Genomic DNA, 21,060 nt, shown 5'->3' with positions numbered 1-21,060 from the left:
ATCAAGACCAACATGTCCATCCCTAAAGGCGTCTTCATGCCGCTTGGGAATTAGTCTTCTTTCACCTGCTCTTTACCCTGTCCCCAGGCGACCACTGGTCTGCTTTCTCCCACTATATATTCTTCTGCATGTCCTACATTTTGATATAAATACAATAATAATATGTAAATTCTTGTTTACTGTTTTCTTCAGCATATTGTTTTGAATTTAATCCAATTTTTTGTGTATCAAGAGGTCATTTCTTTTTCTTGCTAATTAGTCCCATTGTATGGGTAGTTTATCCATTTGCCTATGACAGATATTTGAGTTACTTCCAGTTTTTGTTACAAATAAAGCTGCTATGAGCATTCCTATATAAATATACACACATGTCATGGGTACTGTGGTGGTGTATGCACATGGTCCTAATACTTATTCTCTTGGATAGGTATTAGGAATGGAATGGCTGGATCATATAGGTTTATGTTTAAAGGGAATTACCTATCTTCCAAGGTGGTTACACCATTTGACATTTCTACCAGCTCTTTGTAAGAGTTCATTTCTCTACATCCTTGCCAACACTTGGTAATACTAGTTTTTAAATTTTGGTCATTTTAGTAGGTGTGTAAGGGGTATCTCACTGTGGTTTTAATTAGCATTTCCCTGATGACTACCAATGTTGAGCATCTTTCTATGTTCTTTTTTGCCATTAGTATATTTTTAGAAAAGTGTCTGTTTAAATCTTTTGCTCAGTATTTATTTTTTTTAAGATTTTTATTTATTTGAGAGAGAGACAATGAGTGAGAGAGAGAGAGCACAGAGGGAGAGTGAGGGGGAGAAACAGACTCCCTGCTGAGCAGAGAGCCCAACTTGGAGCTCAGTTCCATGATCTCAATCCCTGAGATCGTGACCTGAGTTGAAGACAGATGCTTAACCAACTAATTCACCCAGGCACCCCTTTTGCTGAGTATTTAATGATTTGGTTGTTAGAACCCTTTATACATTCTAGCTGCTGGTTATTTATCATATATATGATGTGAAAATATTTTCCTCTAGTCTTTGTCTTGTCTTTCCATTCTCTTAGTGATATCTTTTGAAGACCAGATTTCCAACTTACCATTTCTTCTTTTGTGGTTCATGCTCTTATTGTCCTACCTAAGAAATCTTTGCCTAATTCTAAGTCCCAAAGATTTACTCCTACATTTTCTCCTAGGAGCTTTATATAAAGTTTTAGATTTTATATTTAGGGTTATGGCCCACTTCTAGTTAATTTTTTATATATGATATGAGTAATAGATTAAAGTTTCATTTAAAATATAGATACCTAATTATTTGTTGAAAACACTCTTTTTCCTCCCACCTAAATGCCTTTGTTGGAAATTTGTCATTATATCAGTTGGCTCTATTTCTGGTCCATTTTGTTTCATTTATCTATTTTTCTATCTTTACAGCAACACCACACTGTCTTGATTATTGTGGCTGTGTATAAAATAAATCTTGAGGTCAGGTAATATTAGATCTTCAGATAGGTTTTTGTTTTGTTTTGTTTTCTTTTCTTTTTTTTTTTTTTGTAAAGGATTTTGGCTATTCTTAGACCTTTTCATTTTCATATGAATTTTAAGAATCATCTTGTCAATTTCCTTTCAAAAGCTTGCTGCATTATTTAAATTGATTACACTGAATCTATAAGTCAATTTGAGGTTTACAATAATGAGGCTTCTGACACATAAAGAGTACATCGTCCTTTTATTTAAGCACATCATTCTTTCACTACCATTTGCAATGTTTAGTTGTTTTCAATGTACAGATGTTTCACATTTTTGTCAGACTTACCCCAAGCCTTTCCTATTTAAAAGAAATTCTTTAGATGTTTTAAATTTCAGTCTGATCATTTGTTGATAGTATATGGAAGTACCACTGTTTATTGATCTAGTATACTAAAACATTTCTAAACTTACTGATTAATTCTAATAGTAGCCATTTTGTTGGTGGTGGTAAAATACATCAGATTTTCTATATAAAAAATCATGCATCTATAAATAAAGATTGTTTACTTTTTCCTTTCCAAATTGGGCATCTTCCATTTCTTTTTGCTTTATTGCACTGATTAAAACTTCCAGTCTAGTGATGAACAGAAGCTGTGGGAATGCACTTTATTCTTTATTTTGTTAAGGTTGTCTTAGTTTCCTATGGCTTGTTCTTTACCATCAAATTTTAGAATAACTTTGTCCAAGTTTACAAACAACAAAAACTTGCTGTGATTTTAATAGAAATTGCATTAAACCTATACATCTGTTTGAAGAAGTAACTTCTTCTTTTTTTTATTTTCTTTAATTAATTTATTTATTTGACAGACAGAGATCACAAGTAGGCAGAGAAGCAGGCAGAGAAAGAGGAGGAAGCAGGCTCCCCGCTGAGCAGAGAGCCTGATGCAGGGCTGGATCCCAGGACCCTGGGATCATGATCTGAGCCGAAGGCAGAGGCTTTAACCCACTGAGCCACCCAGGCGCCCCAAGAAGTAACTTCTTTATAGTTTATAAATCCTCAATAATGGAAACAATTTATCTCTACATTTATTTGATTTCTTTCAACAACATTTTGTAATTTTCTTCCTAAAGATCCTTTACTTGTTTTGTTAAGTGCAAGACCAAGTATTTTGATCCCTTTGTACTGATCGAAATATTATGTTTTTATTTCCATATGCTTATTGTTAGCGAATAGAAATGTGATTGATTTTTTTTAAGATTTTATTTATTTATTTATTTGACAGAGACAGCTAGAGAGGGAGCTCAGCTCCTTGCTGATCAGGAGCCCAGTGTGGGACTTGATCCCAGGACCCTGGGATCATGACCTGAGCTGAAGGCAGGCACTTAATGACTGAGCCACCCATGCATTCCCAAAATGTGATTGATTTTTATGCACTGATGTTCTTGTATCCTATAACTTTGCTGAACTCACATATTAAGTTTTAGGCTTAATTTTGGTACATTCCTTTAGATTTTCTATAAAGGACCAACATCATTCACATCAGTTTTATTTCTATTCTTTCTGATCACTACAAATTTTGTCTTGTGTTATTTTAATGGGTAGAATTTCCAATACTATGGGCGCCTGGGTGGCTCAGTGGGTTAAGCCTCTGCCTTTGGCTCAGGTCATGATCCCGGGGTCCTGGGATTGAGCCCCGCATCGGGCTCTCTGCTCAACAGGGAGCCTGCTTCCCTTCCTCTCTCTCTGCCTGCCTCTCTGCCTCCTTGTGATCTCTCTCTGTCAAATAAATAAATAAAAATCTTTAAAAAATAAAAAAGAATTTCTAATACTATGTTAAACTAGGGTAGTGTGATGAAACACTATTGCCTTGTTCCTGATCTAAGAAGGGAAATGTGCAGTCTTTCACCATTAAATATTATTTGCTGTGGGGTTTTTTTTCTTCTTTTTTGTATATGCTCTTTATCAAATTGAAGAAATTCCCCTCTCTTACTAGTTTGCTGAGTGTTTATCATGAATGGTGGTGGATTTTTGTCAAATGATTTTTCTGTGTTGATTGATATAATTACATACTTTTTCTTTGTATTTTGTTTATAATTGGGTTACAGTGGTTGGTTAATTTTCAAATTGGAGCCAGCTTTGCATACCTGGAATACATTCTACTTTGTCATAGTGCATAATTCTTTTTTTTTTTTTTAAGATTTTATTTATTTATTTGACAGAGAGAAATCACAAGTAGACGGAGAGGCAGGCAGAGAGAGAGAGAGGGAAGCAGGCTCCCCGCCAAGCAGAGAACCCGATGCGGGACTCGATCCAAAACCCCGAGATCATGACCTGAGCCGAAGGCAGCGGCTTAACCCACTGAGCCACCCAGGTGCCCCAGTGCATAATTCTTTTAATGGATTGTTTTATTTGGTTTGCTAATATTTTGTTAAGGATTTTTGTGCCTAAGTTCATGAGACACATTGGTCTGTAGTTTTCTCTCTTGGTATGGTTTTGGTAATAATTTCCTGATAAAATGATTTGGCTTGTATTCCCTTCTGTTTTGTGGAAGAGTTTATGTAAAATTAATGCTATTTAAATTTAGATGAATTCTCCAATGAAACTGTCTTTTCTTTTTGTAAGGTCTTTAATTAAGAGTCAGTTTTAATTTGGACTATGCATATTATCTGTTTCACCTTGGTTGAGTTTTGGTGTCTGAGAAAATGGCCCATCTCTTCTACCTGGTCAGATTTATGAGGCTAAAGTTGTTAATAATATTTTAGTATTATCCATTTAATGACTGCAAGATCTTGTAATAACTTGTTAACATATTTGCAATATGTTTTTCATTTCTGATCTCTTTTCCTTGGAATTTTTCCTAATTATGAGTATTATTTTCCAATTTCTATACATGTCTGATTTATTTTTTAAGGTTTTATTTATTTGTCAGAGGGAGAGAGTCAGAGAGAGCACAAGAAGGGGGAGCCACAAGGCAAAGGGAGAAGCAGGCTCCCCACTGAGCAGGGAGTCCCATGTGAGACTCAATCCCAGGACCCTGGGATCATGACCTGAGCTGAAAGCAGACACTTAACTGACTGAGCCACCTAGGCATCCCTACATGTCTGATAATCATTGTTTTGACACAAGACATTGTGAATTTTACCATGTTGGGTGCTACTTTTTATTTCCATTTCCCCCCCATTTTTTGTAAACTTTCTCTATGATTGTTGCTTGGAAACAGTTTGATTCTTTCAAATCTGATTTGTTAGGTGGCACCAGAGCAATATTTTAGTGTAGAGCTAACTACTTTTCAGTATTGAGGCAGAACATTTTGAGTGCTCTTCCCAATGCTCCATGAATAGCGAAGTTTTCCAGTCTGGCTGGTAGAAAAAGACATTGATCTTGGCTTTTTGTGAGATCTAGTTACTGTTTCCTCTTTTGTTTCATGTGTTTATTTTCCCAAATTTTTGTAGTTTCCTTATATACATATATTGACCAATATTCTGATGAGAAGTAGACCCTCTGGAAGTCTCTGGAGTTTTCTTTTGGGGACAGCTTTCTCCTCTTTGGTCTTCTACTCTGTGACTCTAGTGTCCTTGGTCTGTCTGTACTGTTGGTTCTTTCTCTTCAACTCTGAGAGTCTGTGGAACTTTGCCTGTGCTCCCCTTCCCTGTGTTGTGTCCTAGAAATTTTCTCAAGGCAGTAAACTGAGCAATCAAAAGGGGTTACCTCATGTGTTTCCCATCTTTAAGGATCACTGTCCTTAAATGCCTGATGTCCAATGTCTTAAAAACCATTGTTTCATACATTTATTTGGGTTTTCCATTATTTCAGGTGAAAGTATAGTTCAATCCTTGTGACTTCACTTTGGCCAGAAGTAGAACTTTGGGGTTGTTTTATAACTAATTTTGTTTCATAATGTTGTAATTTTTTTGAGGTTCTAAAGTGAAATCAACAGAACATGTACATTCAAAGAATACTATGTACTATCTCTGTCCCCTCTATCTTATTTTCTTCTTCCCTGTGGTAGGCAGTATCTTTTATGGGCAATGATTCCCACCTCCTGATATTCACAGCCTTTGCACTACCCTCCATATGAATAAGTAACATTGAACCAACACAATATGGCAACATAAGGTGAGTGTTACTTCTGTGATTAGGTTTTAAAAGACTGTGACTTCCATCTTGCTTATAGACTCTTTCTCCTGCCTCATTAGATCTATAAGTCACAGGTTGGAGAGTCACGCATGGCAAAGTACTGTGTGTAGCTTCCATCCAACAGCCAGCAAGGATGTGAATGCCCTTCATTCAACAATCCTTGAGACAGTGCATTCTGCCAACAATCATGTCATTGAGCTTGGAAGTGGATCTTTCCTCATTTGATCCTTCAGGTGAGACCCCAGCCTAGGCCAATATCTTGATGATAGATTTATAGGAGACCCCAAAGCAGAGGACCCAGATAATCCATGTCCAGATTCCTGACACACAGAGACAAAAAATGTGTTGTTTTAAGCCACTAGGTTTTGAGGTAAGTTCACATATTAGTAGATAAGTAACAGCACTCTTTACAGATACTATTTTGATCCTTTATTCTTCCATTATTTGCTTTTTATTTTTCAGGTAAATATATATACAGTTGATCTTCATTTTGCCATATCTTCAAATTTATCTAATTTCTAAAATTGGCCTGTAGCCCCCAGACCAATGTGGTACTTTTGTAGTCATAGCAGACATGCACAGAACAGTGAAACATTTGAGTTGCCTCATGCACACATTAACATGTGAGGCTGAACTGAGGGGATGTTCTTCCTCTTGTTCCAGCTTTCAAGAGTATGGAGACAACATGGGCAGTGCAGTATAGTGTTAGAAACTCCAGCGCTGGGGCCACTCTGGTAAATTCAACTCTGGCACCTGTAAATGGAGTGACCTCAGGTAAGTAACTTAATACTTTGGAATACTTCATTTTCTCTTTTGTAAAATAAAGAAAGTAGAATCTACCAGGATGAATTGATTTTAAGGTTGTTGTAAAAGTAGTACATGCTGTAAAATTTATAAAATTGCAATTTAAGATTATAATCCCTGTAATATATATGTATTATGTGTGTACATGTCTTATGTATATGTATGTGAATATATATTTATATATTTCACCTAGGAGCAATGTTTCAGCATTCACTAATTCTGTTTGCAGCAACCTTATATAGAACCTGACTATAATGAATAATGGGACTTGACTGTATACATATTCATTCATTTTCATATTTTATAAAACTAAGTGGTAATAAACTAAGTGGTAATAAACCATTTTTATTTTTCCCCATAACATTATATCCTAAATTTCACTCCATATAGTTATGAGATTTTTCTCTTACTGATGAATAATATGTTTTATGTGTATACCGTAATTTATACAACCAGACCTCTGTTAGTAGATGTTTGTCTTTTAAAAACATGGCCAAAAGATTACTCATTGCAATACTAAAAATAGTATTTTTAGCTTATTTTAGTATTTACAATATTAAAAAAGTATTGTAATGAATAATCTTTTGACCTTTTTTTTGTCCTATTTTTGCTTATTCATCTTTGAAATATATTCTTGGAAGTGGGGTTTCTGAATCAAAGGGTAAAAGTTATGACACTAACATGACAGTTCTCCCCTTAAGAGGTGGGGCTCAATTCCCATTTGATTGTCAGTGGGCAGGCCTTACTGAATCACTTTTAGCAAACAGAATACAGAAGCAATAAGGAGGTATCATTTCCAATTTAGGTTTTAGAAAGACTGTGGCTTCTGGGCAACTGGGTGGCTTAGTCGGTTAATCAGCTGCCCTTGGCTCAGGTCATGATTCCAGAGTCCTGGGATCAAGTCCCACATTGGGCTCCCTGCTCAGCAGAGCCTGTTTCTCCCTCTCCCTCTGCCTGCTGCTCTGCCTACTTGTGCTCTTTATCTCCCTGTCAAATAAATAAATAATATCTTTAAAAAAAAACCTGTGGCTTCTATCTTATGTGCACATGTATGCTCTCTTTTTCTCTCTCCTTTGATTCACTTAGGCTTGGTAGAAGCCAGCTATCACGTTATGAGGTAGTCATGAGGAGCGGGAAGACCACTACCATGTCAGGATAATCAAGTAGCCAATAGGAAGGTCCACATAGTAAGGAACTGAGCTGGGAAAATGATATTCTGAGACTTATCATCAGTCATTTGATTGACTCGGAAAGCATATCTTTCTCCATTTGAGTCTTGAAACAATTGCAGCCCTGGTGCAACCCCATGAGACCAAATCTGAACCATCCAACTAAGCGGTTCCCAGAGTCACAGAAATGTGTGACAACAAACATTTATGGTTGCAAACTGCTAAGTTTCAGGTAATTGATCACACAGCAACAGATAACTAATACATGTATTTTTGCTAGCTATTGCTAAACCACTTATACAGGGGCTGTGTCGTTTTTCTGTCCTACCAATAATATGTGAGAATTCCTGATTCCCATGGCCTGATCCACACTATATATTTCCAGAATTAGAATTTTTTTTAAAAAAACCACACTATATATTTCCAGAATTAGAATTTTTTTTAAAAAAACTAATAAATGAGAACTAGTATCTTACTGCAGCTTTAATTTGTATTTATTTCATTATGAAGGAATCTTCTCCTTCAGTTTCTTGTTTAATGAGATACATTAAGGACAGCTTCTTATCACTCTTTGGAATGGAGAACAGCAGTTTGTACAATTCCTACAAGGCTCTCTGTGGTTTGGCTCCTTCTAGTATCTACAGCTTCCACTGGCATCACTCCTTGAGGATTCTGAATTAATCATGACTCTACCCTTAGTGCCTAACACAGGAGCTACACTGTCTTAAGCCCCAGGCGTGTGATAAATATTGACGTAGCTGTGGAAGTTTAAATTGAAGGGAATCAGCTGCCCACTTCTTATCCTCTTCTTTGTCTTGACAAAAGTTAGGCCTCTCTCTTCCCACGGGGATCTAAGCTTTGGCTCCTGCCTAAGTTTAAACACAGACCAAAGCAGTATGTATATGCAGAACATCCTCCCTTAACAGCTTTTTCTCAGAATCTGACCGCCAGAAACATTTTAAAGTGCCCTGTTTTTGCCACATGCACACTTCTTCAATGTTCCCACTAACCTGTCTTAACCCTATGTAAGAAAAAAAAAACAAAAAAACCCAGAGCCAGGGGCGGGGTCAATTTGATTTTGAGATGCTTGCAGATTTCTCAGATTGAAGTGTTCTCCCTATTGCAACCTTTTTTTTTTTTTTTTTTTTTTTTTTTTTAGGATTTTATTTATTTGAGAGCGAGAGCATGGAAAGGGAGAGGGAAAAGCAGAATCCTCGCTCAGAGGAGAGCCTGATGCAGGACCCTGAGATCAGACCTGAGCCACCCAGGTGCCCCGGCAATCATCTTTCTGAATAAAATCACTCCCTAAGTCCAGATTTGTTCTTACTTGACATGAATTAAAGTGCTCAATGTGAAATTGCTGCTCATTTAATTACATAAACCAAAAATAATGGCTCCTTTGAAAACCATGATTCAAAATCGGATGTATTTAAGCCCATGAAACATGTTAACACAGAGAACACACACACACACACACACACACACACACACACATTCATTTATATTTTATAAATATATAAAAGCCTGGCGTAAGACCTAACCGTTACGGTAGGTTCGTTATTGTTTCACGTGATGTTTTCCTGAAATCTAGCCTCCTCGCTCGCTTCCTCTCCATTTTTTCCCCTTGTTTTTCAGTCTCCGCTTTGCCTGTCTCAATCTCCCTCTGCCTCGGAGTCTCCCGCGTTGTGACCTTCAGTGCCCCACTTCGGTTCCTCTGCGCCCCGTCTGCTGCCTTCCACGCTGCCATCGCCGCCCACACGGGCTTCCCCTTTGCCCCTCTATCGCGGCCCCGATTTCCTCCGGCTTCTCAGTGCCATAGCTCGGGGCCTCAGTCTCTTCCCTGTCTCTGTTTTCCTTTCTTCCTCCCTCCTCCAGTAGTAATGTCCCCTAGAGGATTCCTTACAACCGTTTTTAAAGTTCGTTTCTGCGATTGATTCCCGTCCTCCACCCCGCCCCAGCCACCCCCTCCACCACTTCGGCTCCTCTTTCCCGCCGGGCATCTCTGCGGAGGGGACTGTACCAGTCCACGGTTCACCCCTCTCAGCAAGTACAACCTCCGGGGGTGCGGCTGTACCATTTACAAGCACGTTCAGTGTCGTCAGTGAGAGTACTTTAACATCCCCAATTCCTCCTCCTTCACCAAATACAATCTTTTAATAGAGGTCGGAGCACTCAAAACTTGTTCCCCAGTCCTCCTGTAAAATCTCTCTGCACCTCAGAGAGGTCTGTATTACTCTCTCTGGTTAAGATAATACACCTCACTGGTCTGTATTATCCTCCCTTCCGTTGTCGGCCTCCTGCCCTCCCTGCCGCCGTGGCACAGTCGAAATTCAGGAATAAATCGAATTCTTCCGCCGTACGGACCCGACCGGACTCTCAAGGTGGCGGCTCCCAGCACGAGGCACAGCCTGGGAGCCGCCATCTTGCCTCCTGAACAAAGCGGCCGGGGCGGCCGAGTGGGCAAAGCCGCCCAGTACGGAACAGCGCAGGCTCGGGAGCCCAGCGCTGCACTCTCCCAGACAGGAAGCTGAAGAGTTCGCCAGTATGGCTGTGACAACCGTCCCTGCTAGAGCGGTGGTGGGCGGCTCGGGGCATGATAACAGAGCCGCAAGGCAGGAGGCGGGCACGTGCGGTGAGTCCGTTTAATTGGTAACAGGAGGGGAGGGGTTCGCGAGGGTCAGTGGAGGTTTATGAAGTCAGGGGTGGGGACGTTGTGGGGAGGTTTGTGCCATCAGTGTCAGGTTTTTTGGGGAGTCAGAGTTGGAGTGAGGGATGAGATTAGTAATTGGGCAATGATGTGTCAGTGATGGGGTTGTCTGTGGGATCAGAAATGGCGTGTAAGGGGACTGACTGGGGTCAGTGATTTAGGGGACTCTGGAGAATCAGTGAGTGGGGAGGGGGCTTGGACTAAATGACCGGGATATCCCTTTCGTGGCCCGTGATGTGGTGGTCATGGGGGAATTCTGTGGGTGTGTCATTGCTATGCCCTAGGATTCAGAAATTTGCACGGAGCAATAATGCGATTAGTCACGATGATCAGCCCCAATTTACTGGGAAAGACTTTTACATACAGTTAAAATTGCCATTTTAGGCATCTCTTGATTTCTTAAACGTCAGACCCCCTTCTCGGTTCACCATTGCACCCTGAGCCTGGTGCCTCCCCATCCCCCACCCCCCAACCACCATGATCATTTTGAAACAAGACCGAACAAATAAGAAAGGATGCATTATTACCAAAAGTGTGACTTTCGACCTTTTCCTAAGCTTGTTGAAGTCATTTTATATTTTATTCAAGAAACACTTAAATGAACACCTGCCGGGTACCCAGACATGAGCATCGCTATTTTGGTTGTTTCCTTCCAGATCAGTTTTGACAACGCCTGGAAAAAAGCACATAAAACAGTCTCCCTGTCATGGGAGCATTCAGTGCCTCTGAACCAGTTCAGTCTTGTCTGCATGACTCCTCCTGGGGCTGAGAAAAATCGACCAGGTATATACCATCCTGCATTGCAGTATATTCTCTTGTATAAGTGGTTCCAACCTATCACCATTTTTATACGCAGATGACTGCACTGTCGAAAACCTGCAATTACAGTTTAAACAGAAAACATCTTAAAATTAACATTTTGGTCCATGAATATCGATTGGCAGGAGAATTTGTGCTGAGTTGAGGGAAAATATGAAAGACCTCTTGGTAGATTATTGGAATTCAAGTGTTGATTCTTTCCAGGGAATAAGGGAATACATTTCTCAGTTTTCCATTTGGTCATGGCCATTCTTATTGCCAAGGAAGTCCATCTGCTTTTAATCTTACTGTAAATCTATTCATGTTTATTGCCTTATAAAACTATTCTACCAATAGAATTACTGGTTCATAGGGGAATAATAAGCTGTTAGTGAGTGAATATGAAACATATCTATACAATTAAATCATCTTGATCAAGTTCTGTTTATTATAGTGTAGTCATAAGAGGACTCCTTCACCTAGTGCTTCCTGACCCTTCTACAAGGACCAAACAACCTTGTGCCTTGTTGTCCATCATCCACCTGATGTCTAGCAGTGAATGTTTCTGGATTGGTGAAAGGGGAAGCTGCGGGCCAAGTCTAGTCTGTGAAAATGTCCTTTTCATCACCAGTTTTGCTCTTTCAGGCATCTGCCCTTTTAGAAGAGAGCAGAAAATGAAGTCCCAGGTGAGTTGCTTTTATCTTTCATTTTTAAAATTTCCTCTTTCATTTTCTGCCCAGTCAAATGGGAAAGTACAGACAGCTAAAATTTGGAATAGGGAAAAGGTAGCCAAAATAAAGATCAAGACCTAGAAAGGGTTTCTAGGTAACATTTGGATAACCTGGCCTGAAAATATTTTTAAGAATGGATGTACCAAGTTTTCTGATCTTGCAGACATCATCAGTGTCCTGATTTGCAGTCTTCTAAAGAGAAAACAGATACATTTCTCTCCATTTTATTTCTTGCTGCATAAGACTAAAACAGATTTCCATTCTGGGTCTTTGACTAGGTGATGGAGTACACAGTGTTCTCACCAACACTCCTGGGGTAAATGCAACAGTAGCTTTCTTATAGCTGTATCATCAAATGATCTCTTTTAGAGGGAAGGTATCATAATGCCATAGCCAAATGCCTTGAACCTTAATCTTCAGAGCTGGGCTCATCAGACTCTGGCTATAGGCCAAATCCAGTTCTCTATTTTTATGAACAGTCACTGGCAGCACAGCCATAACCTTTGTTCACATCTTATTGTCTGTGGCGGTTGCCTTGCCACAGTGCCATCGTGGGTAAGTACAACAGAGACCGTATGGCCTGCAGTGCTGAAAATACAACCTTTATGGAAAAAATTTGTTAGATTTCTGGTTTAGAGGACCGCATTGATTACGGAGGCTTCCTATTGTCCTATTGTCTAAATAACACAGAATGGGTACATTTTGAATGGTCTTCCAAAATATATTTTCCTCCCAAAGGGCAGTTCTAAAAATTATAATTATCTGGGGTGCCTGGGTGGCTCAGTGGGTTAAGCCGCTGCCTTCGGCTCAGGTCATGATCTCAGGGTCCTGGGATCGAGTCCCGCATCGGGCTCTCTGCTCAGCAGGGAGCCTGCTTCCTCCTCTCTCTCTGCCTGCCTCTCTGCCTACTTGTGATCTCTCTCTGTCAAATAAATAAATAAAATCTTTTAAAAAAATTATAATTATCTGGCAAAGCTTTGTAGAGCACGGGCCCCTGGTGCTCATACCCTTTGCTGTGACTTCAGATTATGTAGCATCACTGTCCAACTCAAGACCAGTTCCTTCTCTGCACTTCCGTTTTTAACAGCCTGTCTACTTTTTCTCCTTGCCAACATTGGCTGTATACAGAGTATATAAATTTTAAACTATATTAATGATAAAAATTTAAAAACTGATTTTTTTTAACTTAAACTCTCATCCCCCTGGGATTATCAGTGTTCACCATTTGTTTATAATCTTCCAGACATTTTCAGTATGAGTGTTAACTGTGATCAGTGTGTATGTATGAAAGTACAAATATCCGAATGTCTCTTTATTGTGTTTTTCCTTTGGAAAATAATGTTACAGTAAACATTCCATGCTGCAACTGGTTTTTAAATTTTACTGTCTCGTGTAAAGGTTTTTTAATATCTTCCCATGACAGTACCCAAATTTCCTTATTATCTTGGCAGATGCATAATATTTCTTTGCAGCCTGGTTGAACTGGGACTGTTTTTTTCTCTTTAAAATGGAGATTGGAATCCTTATAGGGTTGTTGTGAGAGTTAAGCAATCAAACCATGCCTGGAAGTATATCTGGGGAGGGTTTGTTCCACATTGTTAGTTGTTGTTATTTTTAGTATTGTATCATCATCACTGTTATTGTCAAATCTAGAAATCTCATGTATATTTTACAGTAAAGCTTAACAAGTGAGTTCTATTGCAAAAAGATGGGGTTGTTTTCTTTTGGACGTCAGTAGCTTCCGATTGTGCTGTCCAGTATACAGCCACCAGCCACATGTCACTAAACACTTTAAATTGGCTAGTCTGAATTGAGATGTGCCATAAGTGTAAAATACACACTGAGTTTAAAGATCTAGTTCCCAAAAGCTCACTAGTAATTTTTAAAGATTGGGTACACTTCAAAATGATATTTTGAATGTATTGGGAGATATACATATATATATTTGAAAATTGGTTTTTGATTGTGGCTACTGGAAATTTTAAAATCACCTATCTGATTAGTCTTGTATTTCTGTTAGAGCAGCTTTAGAGAAGGAAAATGGATTTGTTATTAGCTTAATACATCCAGTTTCCAGAGCTAATTAACTGATTATATGCCTCTCCCTGTAGAAAGAGGGATTTATTTTTTCAGAGTGTCCAGAAGTGAAGTCATTGTTTGCACACATGTCTATTCTTCCTTTCTCTTTCTAACACCTGCTCTCCTCCAACTCCATTATCCCAGTCATCCAAGCCACGAAAAGGTGTTTACAGATGATAAAAGTACAATTTTCCACTGATTATTTTTCTCACAGTTAACAAAATTTGTACATACTTAGTTTATTGACGCATTTGAGTGTAATTTTTAAAAGACTTTATTTGGGAGAGAGAGCATGCACAAGTGTTGGGGGGAGGAGCAAAGGAAGAGGGAGCAGGAGAGCCCCACACAGGGCTTGATCCCAGGACCCTGAGATTATGACCTGAGCCAAAGGCAGACACTTAACCGACTGAGCCACCCAGGCACCCCAAAGCATTTGAGTAAAATTAATAAAGCAAAATCTGAACATTAGAATTACATTTATTAATCTTCCTGTCAGAATGGATTTGCTCTACATTCCACATGTATTTTTTTTTCCTCATGTCACTGTTCTTCAGATCAAAAGACTATAACTGATTAATGCACCAAAGTATTTTTAACTAAACATGAACTTCCTTTTATTCTCTATAATCGTCATTCATTCCTTTTAGCAAACAGTTTGTTGAGTACCTAATGTATGTCATATGCACTGGCTGGCTGTGGAGTATCTCAAGAAGATTTAGGTATGGTTTTTTTCTGGAGGAATGCAGAGGAAACTTGGGTAAATAGATATGGAAACCAGTCTTGACAAATAAAAGTTCTGTAATAGACATGGGAGCCAGGAACTGCTAAGGCAGAGCTGGGGAGCAACCAGCTTTCCAAGGAAGTAGAAAATAGGCATCGAAGATTATTGAACTTTGGATCATGAGGGAAGTAGGATAAGGATGAGAAACATTTGCGAAAGTATAAAAAGTAGAGTGGTTTTAGGAAGGCTGAGAATTTGAGGAAAACTGAAAAATAGGGTGTTTCATGGGAAGTTTGCCCAAGGGTGTTATTAAAACAGTAAGATACAGAAGATCTTATTTACAGTATCAAGGAGGCAGTGTGGAGTGCGTGGTCAAGAACTCAAGCTCTCGATTCAGAACACCTGCTTTTAAATCTGCGAGTTAATCATACATTCAGTGTATATGGTCTCTGCCAAGTATTTAACCACTAATCTGCAGTTTTTCTTATATATGTAAAATGAGAAAATTAAGAAGGCTGCTTAAAGGACAAACTAAGTGCCTGGCAGCTTGATGGTGTGAATATGGGACTTGGTGTGGGATCAGAGGTCCTTTAAGGTTGAGATGGCTGAGATGAGACTGATTGTGTATGCAAGGTTGGAACCTAAGGATGCTTTTAAGCAGGGCAATGTGGCTATTTGAAACAGTGTTTAATTTTTCTTTTTCTGAAAGCAACATTTGATAATAATGAAATTTTTAGGGGGAAAAGCTGAAAAACAGTTTAAAATAATAGAGATCACTCAGGTTCTGCTATTAGATGACAATTGTTGTGAACATGATAGTGACATAATTAAAATAGTCACTTTTCCCTCCAGAAATACCTTATGACTACACTTACCCACATCTCTTATTTTAATGTCACATCAATAATCTGTTACTTTTTTTTCATCATTTTTTCTGCATATTTCTCATTATATCTGTTTTCAGTATTGCTGTTCTAATTGATGTACTTCATTATGTTATTAAGTATTGCATATATAAGGAAACTGTTCATTGAGGTGAAGCTATGATTATTTTCCTATAAAATGAGGGGATTAGATTATGATTTTCCAGAACTCTGACATTCTGTGATTCTCCATATGTGTGTTTTATCTTTAATGTTTTACTTTCTCTGCTCTATAATTATTTTTTTAATGTTTTGCTTTCTCTGCTCTATAATTATTACTAAAAGTCTTCCCATATTTTGTTTTGTTACTTTAATGCTCTTGGCTGTCTTTTTAGAGTTTAAATTTTTGCTCATCCAGAATCTATGTTTTCTGTTATCCAAGACGTAAGATATGGTGTATTTGTTCGCCAGGGTTACTGTGGCAAAGTACCACAAACTTGGTGGACTAAACAACAGAAACTTATTGTCTCATAGTTCTGGAAGCTAGAAGTCCAAACTCAAGTTGTCAGCAGGGTTGATTCCTTCTGAAGGCTGTGAGGGAACAGTCAATTCTATGCCTCTCTCCTTGGCTTGTAGATGACCATCTTGTGTCTCTTCATATCATCTTTCTTCTATGTGTGTCTGTCTGTCTGTTCAAATCTGTCCTTTTGATACATCAGTCATGTGGATTGTAGACTCATGAGATTATCCCTCATAGAGTTACATCTGCATTGGCCCTGTTTCCAAATAAGGTCACATTCTGAGAAACTGGTGGTTAGCACTTTAATATGTGAATTACAATTCTACCTTTAACATACGGATTCAACATTAATTCTTCTGTTGACTCTCCAGTTGTTTCAGTATTATTCTTTGAATAATCTGTCTTCCTCTCAGTTATTTGCATGCTGCCCTTATCATTTATTAAGTTACCATTTGCATCAAGTAAGCATCTTCTGTTTCCTGATCTGTATCTGGCTCTTCTTGTAAAGCCAGGATTTTGTTTTATTCCTCCCAAATACCGTGATGCAAAACTAGGTGTAGTTTAGTTTTATATACTGCAGTAGAAATGATGAGAATGATCACTTCAGATTGAATAGGAATATACTATTACAGGCCTTAGTATCATTCAAGGATGTGGCTGTGGATTTTACCCAAGAGGAGTGGCAGCAACTGGACCCCGCTCAGAGGACCCTGTACAGGGATGTGATGCTGGAGAACTTCAGCCACCTGGTCTCAATGGGTAAGGATGGCTTCCCTGCCTAACTCAGACTTGCCCATCCAAGTGCCTTTCCTCATCAGGTGCTGTGGTTTGTAGTTCCTGACATATATAATGACTTTAATGATCTTCAGACCTTCCCATACGGAGGTCACTGTTTTTGCTAAGGGCCACCTGGATTGCTTCCTTGTAGCCTTCCTGATACTACGCCTCCACTTTTTCCCAGTTCCTCTGTGATTTCCATTTAATAGGATATCCAGTTTCCAAACCAGATGTCATCTCTAAGTTGGAACAAGGAGAAGATCCATGGATCATAAAGAGAGACATACCAGATTGGATCTATCCGGATGAAAATCAGGCAGATGGGAGACAAGGGAAGTGAAATATCAGTTTGTCTTGTTTTCTTAATTGATTGATGCCTGAGGTTTACATTCTGTTTCTACTGAAATCTCTATTCTTTGTCCCTGTGCTGAGAATTTAGTAGGCATTAAACAAATAATTAAGTAATTGTGAGCTTTTATAAGGGGCAGCTATTTCTTATTGGTCTTTCTCTCTGCATATATGTGTATCTTTAACACCTTTTATGAGAGGCAATAGAAAGGCAAATTCCTCCCAAGAACATAGGTCGCATTTTAGATAGTAAGACCTTCAGGTATGGGCCTCTACACAGTTATATGTCAAATATAGTTGCTGTTTTAAAAATTAGAGAAAATGAGAATCTAAAGATACAATAATTTGAGAAGGCATTTTCCAGAGCATGCAGCTGTAGCTGCTTTGAAAGTATATAAAGTGTTGATGATGCTGAAGGAGGAGGCTAAAGGCAGATTGTGGTGGGGAGAGCATATCTGAACAAAACCTGAAGTTAGAGAATTAAGGCTTTTCTGAGAGAACTTTGCTAGTTTCCCTTGGTTCATATAGAAGGTATTTGTGACAAGTAGTGGAATATAATCTTGGGTTCTAAGTGTGAATCTGATTCTGAATCCATAGCAGGATCTTGAATTTTTCTGTTGCTTGTATTAGTTTTTAATTAGGAAACTAGACTGAGGAGAGTTTAAGTATTTTAAGTACAGAGGGACCTTGTTTCTGTGGATAGTGGTGGCAGGATAAAAGTAGTTAAGTATATATATAACAATGGTTTATAAGAAAAATGAATTCAAAAGGTGAAAAAGGTTTCCATTTAGAAAGCAGAGAAAATGGAAAGATTCTAAAAGAATAATCCAGATTAGAGTGGTAACACAGATACTTTTCTGTGTGCTTCTGTTCTAATTTTTCCATGAGTCTTTTTCTCTTTAATATCCGTTCCCATCCATTCATTTGATCGTACTCTATGCTGTACTGTCCTACGAGATGGTCTGTCCCCATCCCTGTGTTCTGAGTTCAGCAGCTACATTGAATTAGTCATTTGTTCTGTTCTTCTGCATTCTGTTCATTGTTCTTTACAGTTGTTTTATTTCTTTCTTTCTTTCTTTTCTTTTTTTTTAGACAGGAAAAGTAACCTTGACAACCCCAAATCATGTATTTTGGGATCTGTTTCCTTCCGTAATAATATCCTGAAAGGAGTCGCAAAGGATGGTTCATTTTACTCCATCCTAAAAGTCAGTCAAGATGGTGGCCAGCTGCAGAGATGTCAGGAAAACCAAGACAGACTTTTCAGGCAAGTAGCAGTCATCAACAACAAAACCGTCACTGTGGAGTCAGGCCATAAATATAATCCACTGGGAAAAATATTTCACGAGTGCATAGAGCCAGATACTTTAAGGCAAAGATCCCATAACTATGATGTATTTAAAAAGAACTTGAAATACAATGTTGACCTACGCAGCTGTAATAAGAGCAATTCAAGAAAAAACCCTGATGAGAGTTTTGGATGTGGAAAATCATCTAGCCATGGTGCATCTGAATCTAATCTTGAAATAATTCACAATGGAGTAATGCCCTGTAATAATAATCAGTGTGGAAACATTTTTAATAGTAAACAGTCCCTTATTCAATATCACAATGTTGAAACTAAGGAGAAAACCTGTGTATGTATTACCTGTGGAAAAGCCTTTGCTAAGAAGTCACAGCTCATTGTACATCAACGAATTCATACTGGAAAGAAACCATATGATTGTGGTGCATGTGGGAAAGCCTTCAGTGAGAAGTTTCATCTCATTGTACATCAGAGAACTCATACTGGGGAGAAACCTTATGAATGTTCTGAATGTGGAAAAGCTTTCTCTCAAAAATCATCCCTCATTATACATCAGAGAGTTCACACCGGGGAAAAACCGTATCAATGTAGTGAATGTGGGAAAGCCTTCTCCCAGAAATCCCCCCTCATTATACATCAGAGAATTCACACTGGAGAGAAACCTTACGAATGTAGAGAGTGTGGGAAGGCCTTCTCCCAGAAGTCACAGCTGATTATACATCATAGAGCTCATACTGGAGAGAAGCCATATGAATGTACTGAATGTGGGAAAGCCTTCTGTGAGAAGTCCCACCTCATTATACATAAAAGAATTCACACTGGGGAGAAACCCTACAAATGTGCTCAGTGTGAGGAAGCCTTCAGCAGGAAGACAGAACTCATTACACATCAGTTAATTCATACTGGGGAGAAACCTTATGAATGTACTGAATGTGGGAAGACCTTTTCCCGGAAGTCACAGCTCATCATACATCAGAGAACACATACTGGAGAGAAACCCTATAAATGCAGTGAATGCGGAAAAGCCTTCTGTCAGAAATCACATCTCATTGGACATCAGAGAATTCACACAGGAGAAAAACCTTATATATGCAGTGAATGTGGGAAAGCCTTCTCTCAGAAGTCCCACCTCCCGGGGCATCAGCGCATTCATACAGGAGAGAAACCTTACGTGTGTGCTGAGTGTGGAAAGGCCTTTTCCCAGAAGTCAGACCTTGTTTTACATCGGAGAATTCACACCGGGGAAAGACCCTATCGGTGCACTGTATGTGGGAAAGCGTTCATCCAGAAGTCACAACTCACTGTACACCAGAGAATTCATAACAGTGGTAAAATCATAATGAACTGAACACAGAAAAGCCTTCTCAGTATTAGCTCAAGCCTTAATAAATACTAGGAACCTGATTGATACTTATGGGACATCTTTATAGGTAAAATTTAATAAGAGAATTCATGTCTATAGTGAGATGATACCTAGCTCAGCAAAGATGATGGAAAATAATCTTAAATGAAGAACATTTTCAACATGGTATGTAAAAAATTTTAAAGTAATGGTCTGTAGAACAAATTATGTATATAGACTATTGTCAAGTGACATATTCTTTATTATACCACATTAACAATAACCAGACATTGTGAAATTGCTAATATTAGCTTGGCATAATTTTGGTCATACAGTAAGTCCCAACAAAGGACATGAAGAAAGCTTGAGAAAAAAAAAAATCCATTCCTAGAAACTACATCATAAGGAGGGGCTTAGCATGACCCCTAAAGATGTATGTAAAATTCTTGTACAAAGATAGAAATATGGGTGAGTCAGATTCAATACAGGTAATGTTTATGCATTTTCCCATTTCAAGCATATAAGTTGACCTGTCTCTCTAGAAGGATCCTGTACTTTGAAATTGATGCGCCTTGACCAGGTCTCCATTTTATTCTTCTTCCCTGAGAGTTTGGTATTGTGGAAATGGTTAGGTGCTGAGCCAGATGGCCTTGTGTTTTAATCCTGGCTCACCTGTTCACAGATTGTGTGACTTCAAGCAAGCCTATTTCGCCCATCTGATATTTTTTCTTATCATTAAAAAAAAAAAGTATAATATCGAGCACGTTTTCAGTTAATATTGGTTCTTTTTAACTTTCTATCCTCCTGCAACTGGATGCTAAGACTAATGTGTAAAAGCTGCATCTAAACTTCCTTTGCATTTCAGACACTCTGCTTTTGATATCCCATTCCCTTGACTGTCTTTGACCCTGGTGGCCTTGATTTTTGGCATGTTAAAGTGACATTTTATTATACTTTTATTATTTTTTACATACATTTATATAAACTGTGGTCATTACACAGATAGAGTCTGTCTAATGTTTCTTCAGTTCTTTTCTGACTCCCACCCTATAGCCCCAACTGTTTTCCCTGGGAACAAAGGACACTTGCAGAGCAAAACTCTTGGGATGAGAAATTATGCCTGCCACAGGTTTGAGAACTTGTTATTGCTGAAATATCTCCTGCTCTCCTCCCATGCTTCTGCTTGTTGCTCCATGAGCAGCTTTAGATGGGGACCCTTGTTGGAGGTGTCTACAGAAGAGCAATACTTGGCACAAATGAGGGGGAGTCTGTATACTTGTGTTCACATAGTTCT

At 38.6% G+C, this 21,060-nt stretch overlaps 1 protein-coding gene across 1 annotated transcript; it reads left to right on the top strand.

The window, feature by feature from the left end:
- Window positions 1-10,077: 10,077 nt before the first annotated feature.
- On the top strand, window positions 10,078-20,520 carry LOC122897990 (zinc finger protein 300). The gene is made up of 6 exons (XM_044236180.1): window positions 10,078-10,209; window positions 10,941-11,067; window positions 11,728-11,768; window positions 16,629-16,755; window positions 16,983-17,105; window positions 18,214-20,520. The coding sequence occupies exons 1-6, from the start codon at window positions 10,171-10,173 to the stop codon at window positions 19,770-19,772; spliced, it is 2,016 nt and encodes a 671-aa protein (XP_044092115.1). The 5' UTR covers window positions 10,078-10,170; the 3' UTR covers window positions 19,773-20,520.
- The last annotated feature ends 540 nt before the right edge of the window (window positions 20,521-21,060 follow it).

This window comes from Neovison vison, unplaced genomic scaffold (genome assembly GCF_020171115.1).
Source record: "Neovison vison isolate M4711 unplaced genomic scaffold, ASM_NN_V1 Scaffold_056, whole genome shotgun sequence".
NCBI lineage: Eukaryota > Metazoa > Chordata > Mammalia > Carnivora > Mustelidae > Neogale > Neogale vison.
The sequence above is the reverse complement of the archived record's forward strand: the minus strand, read 5'-3'. Positions and strand labels throughout refer to the sequence as shown.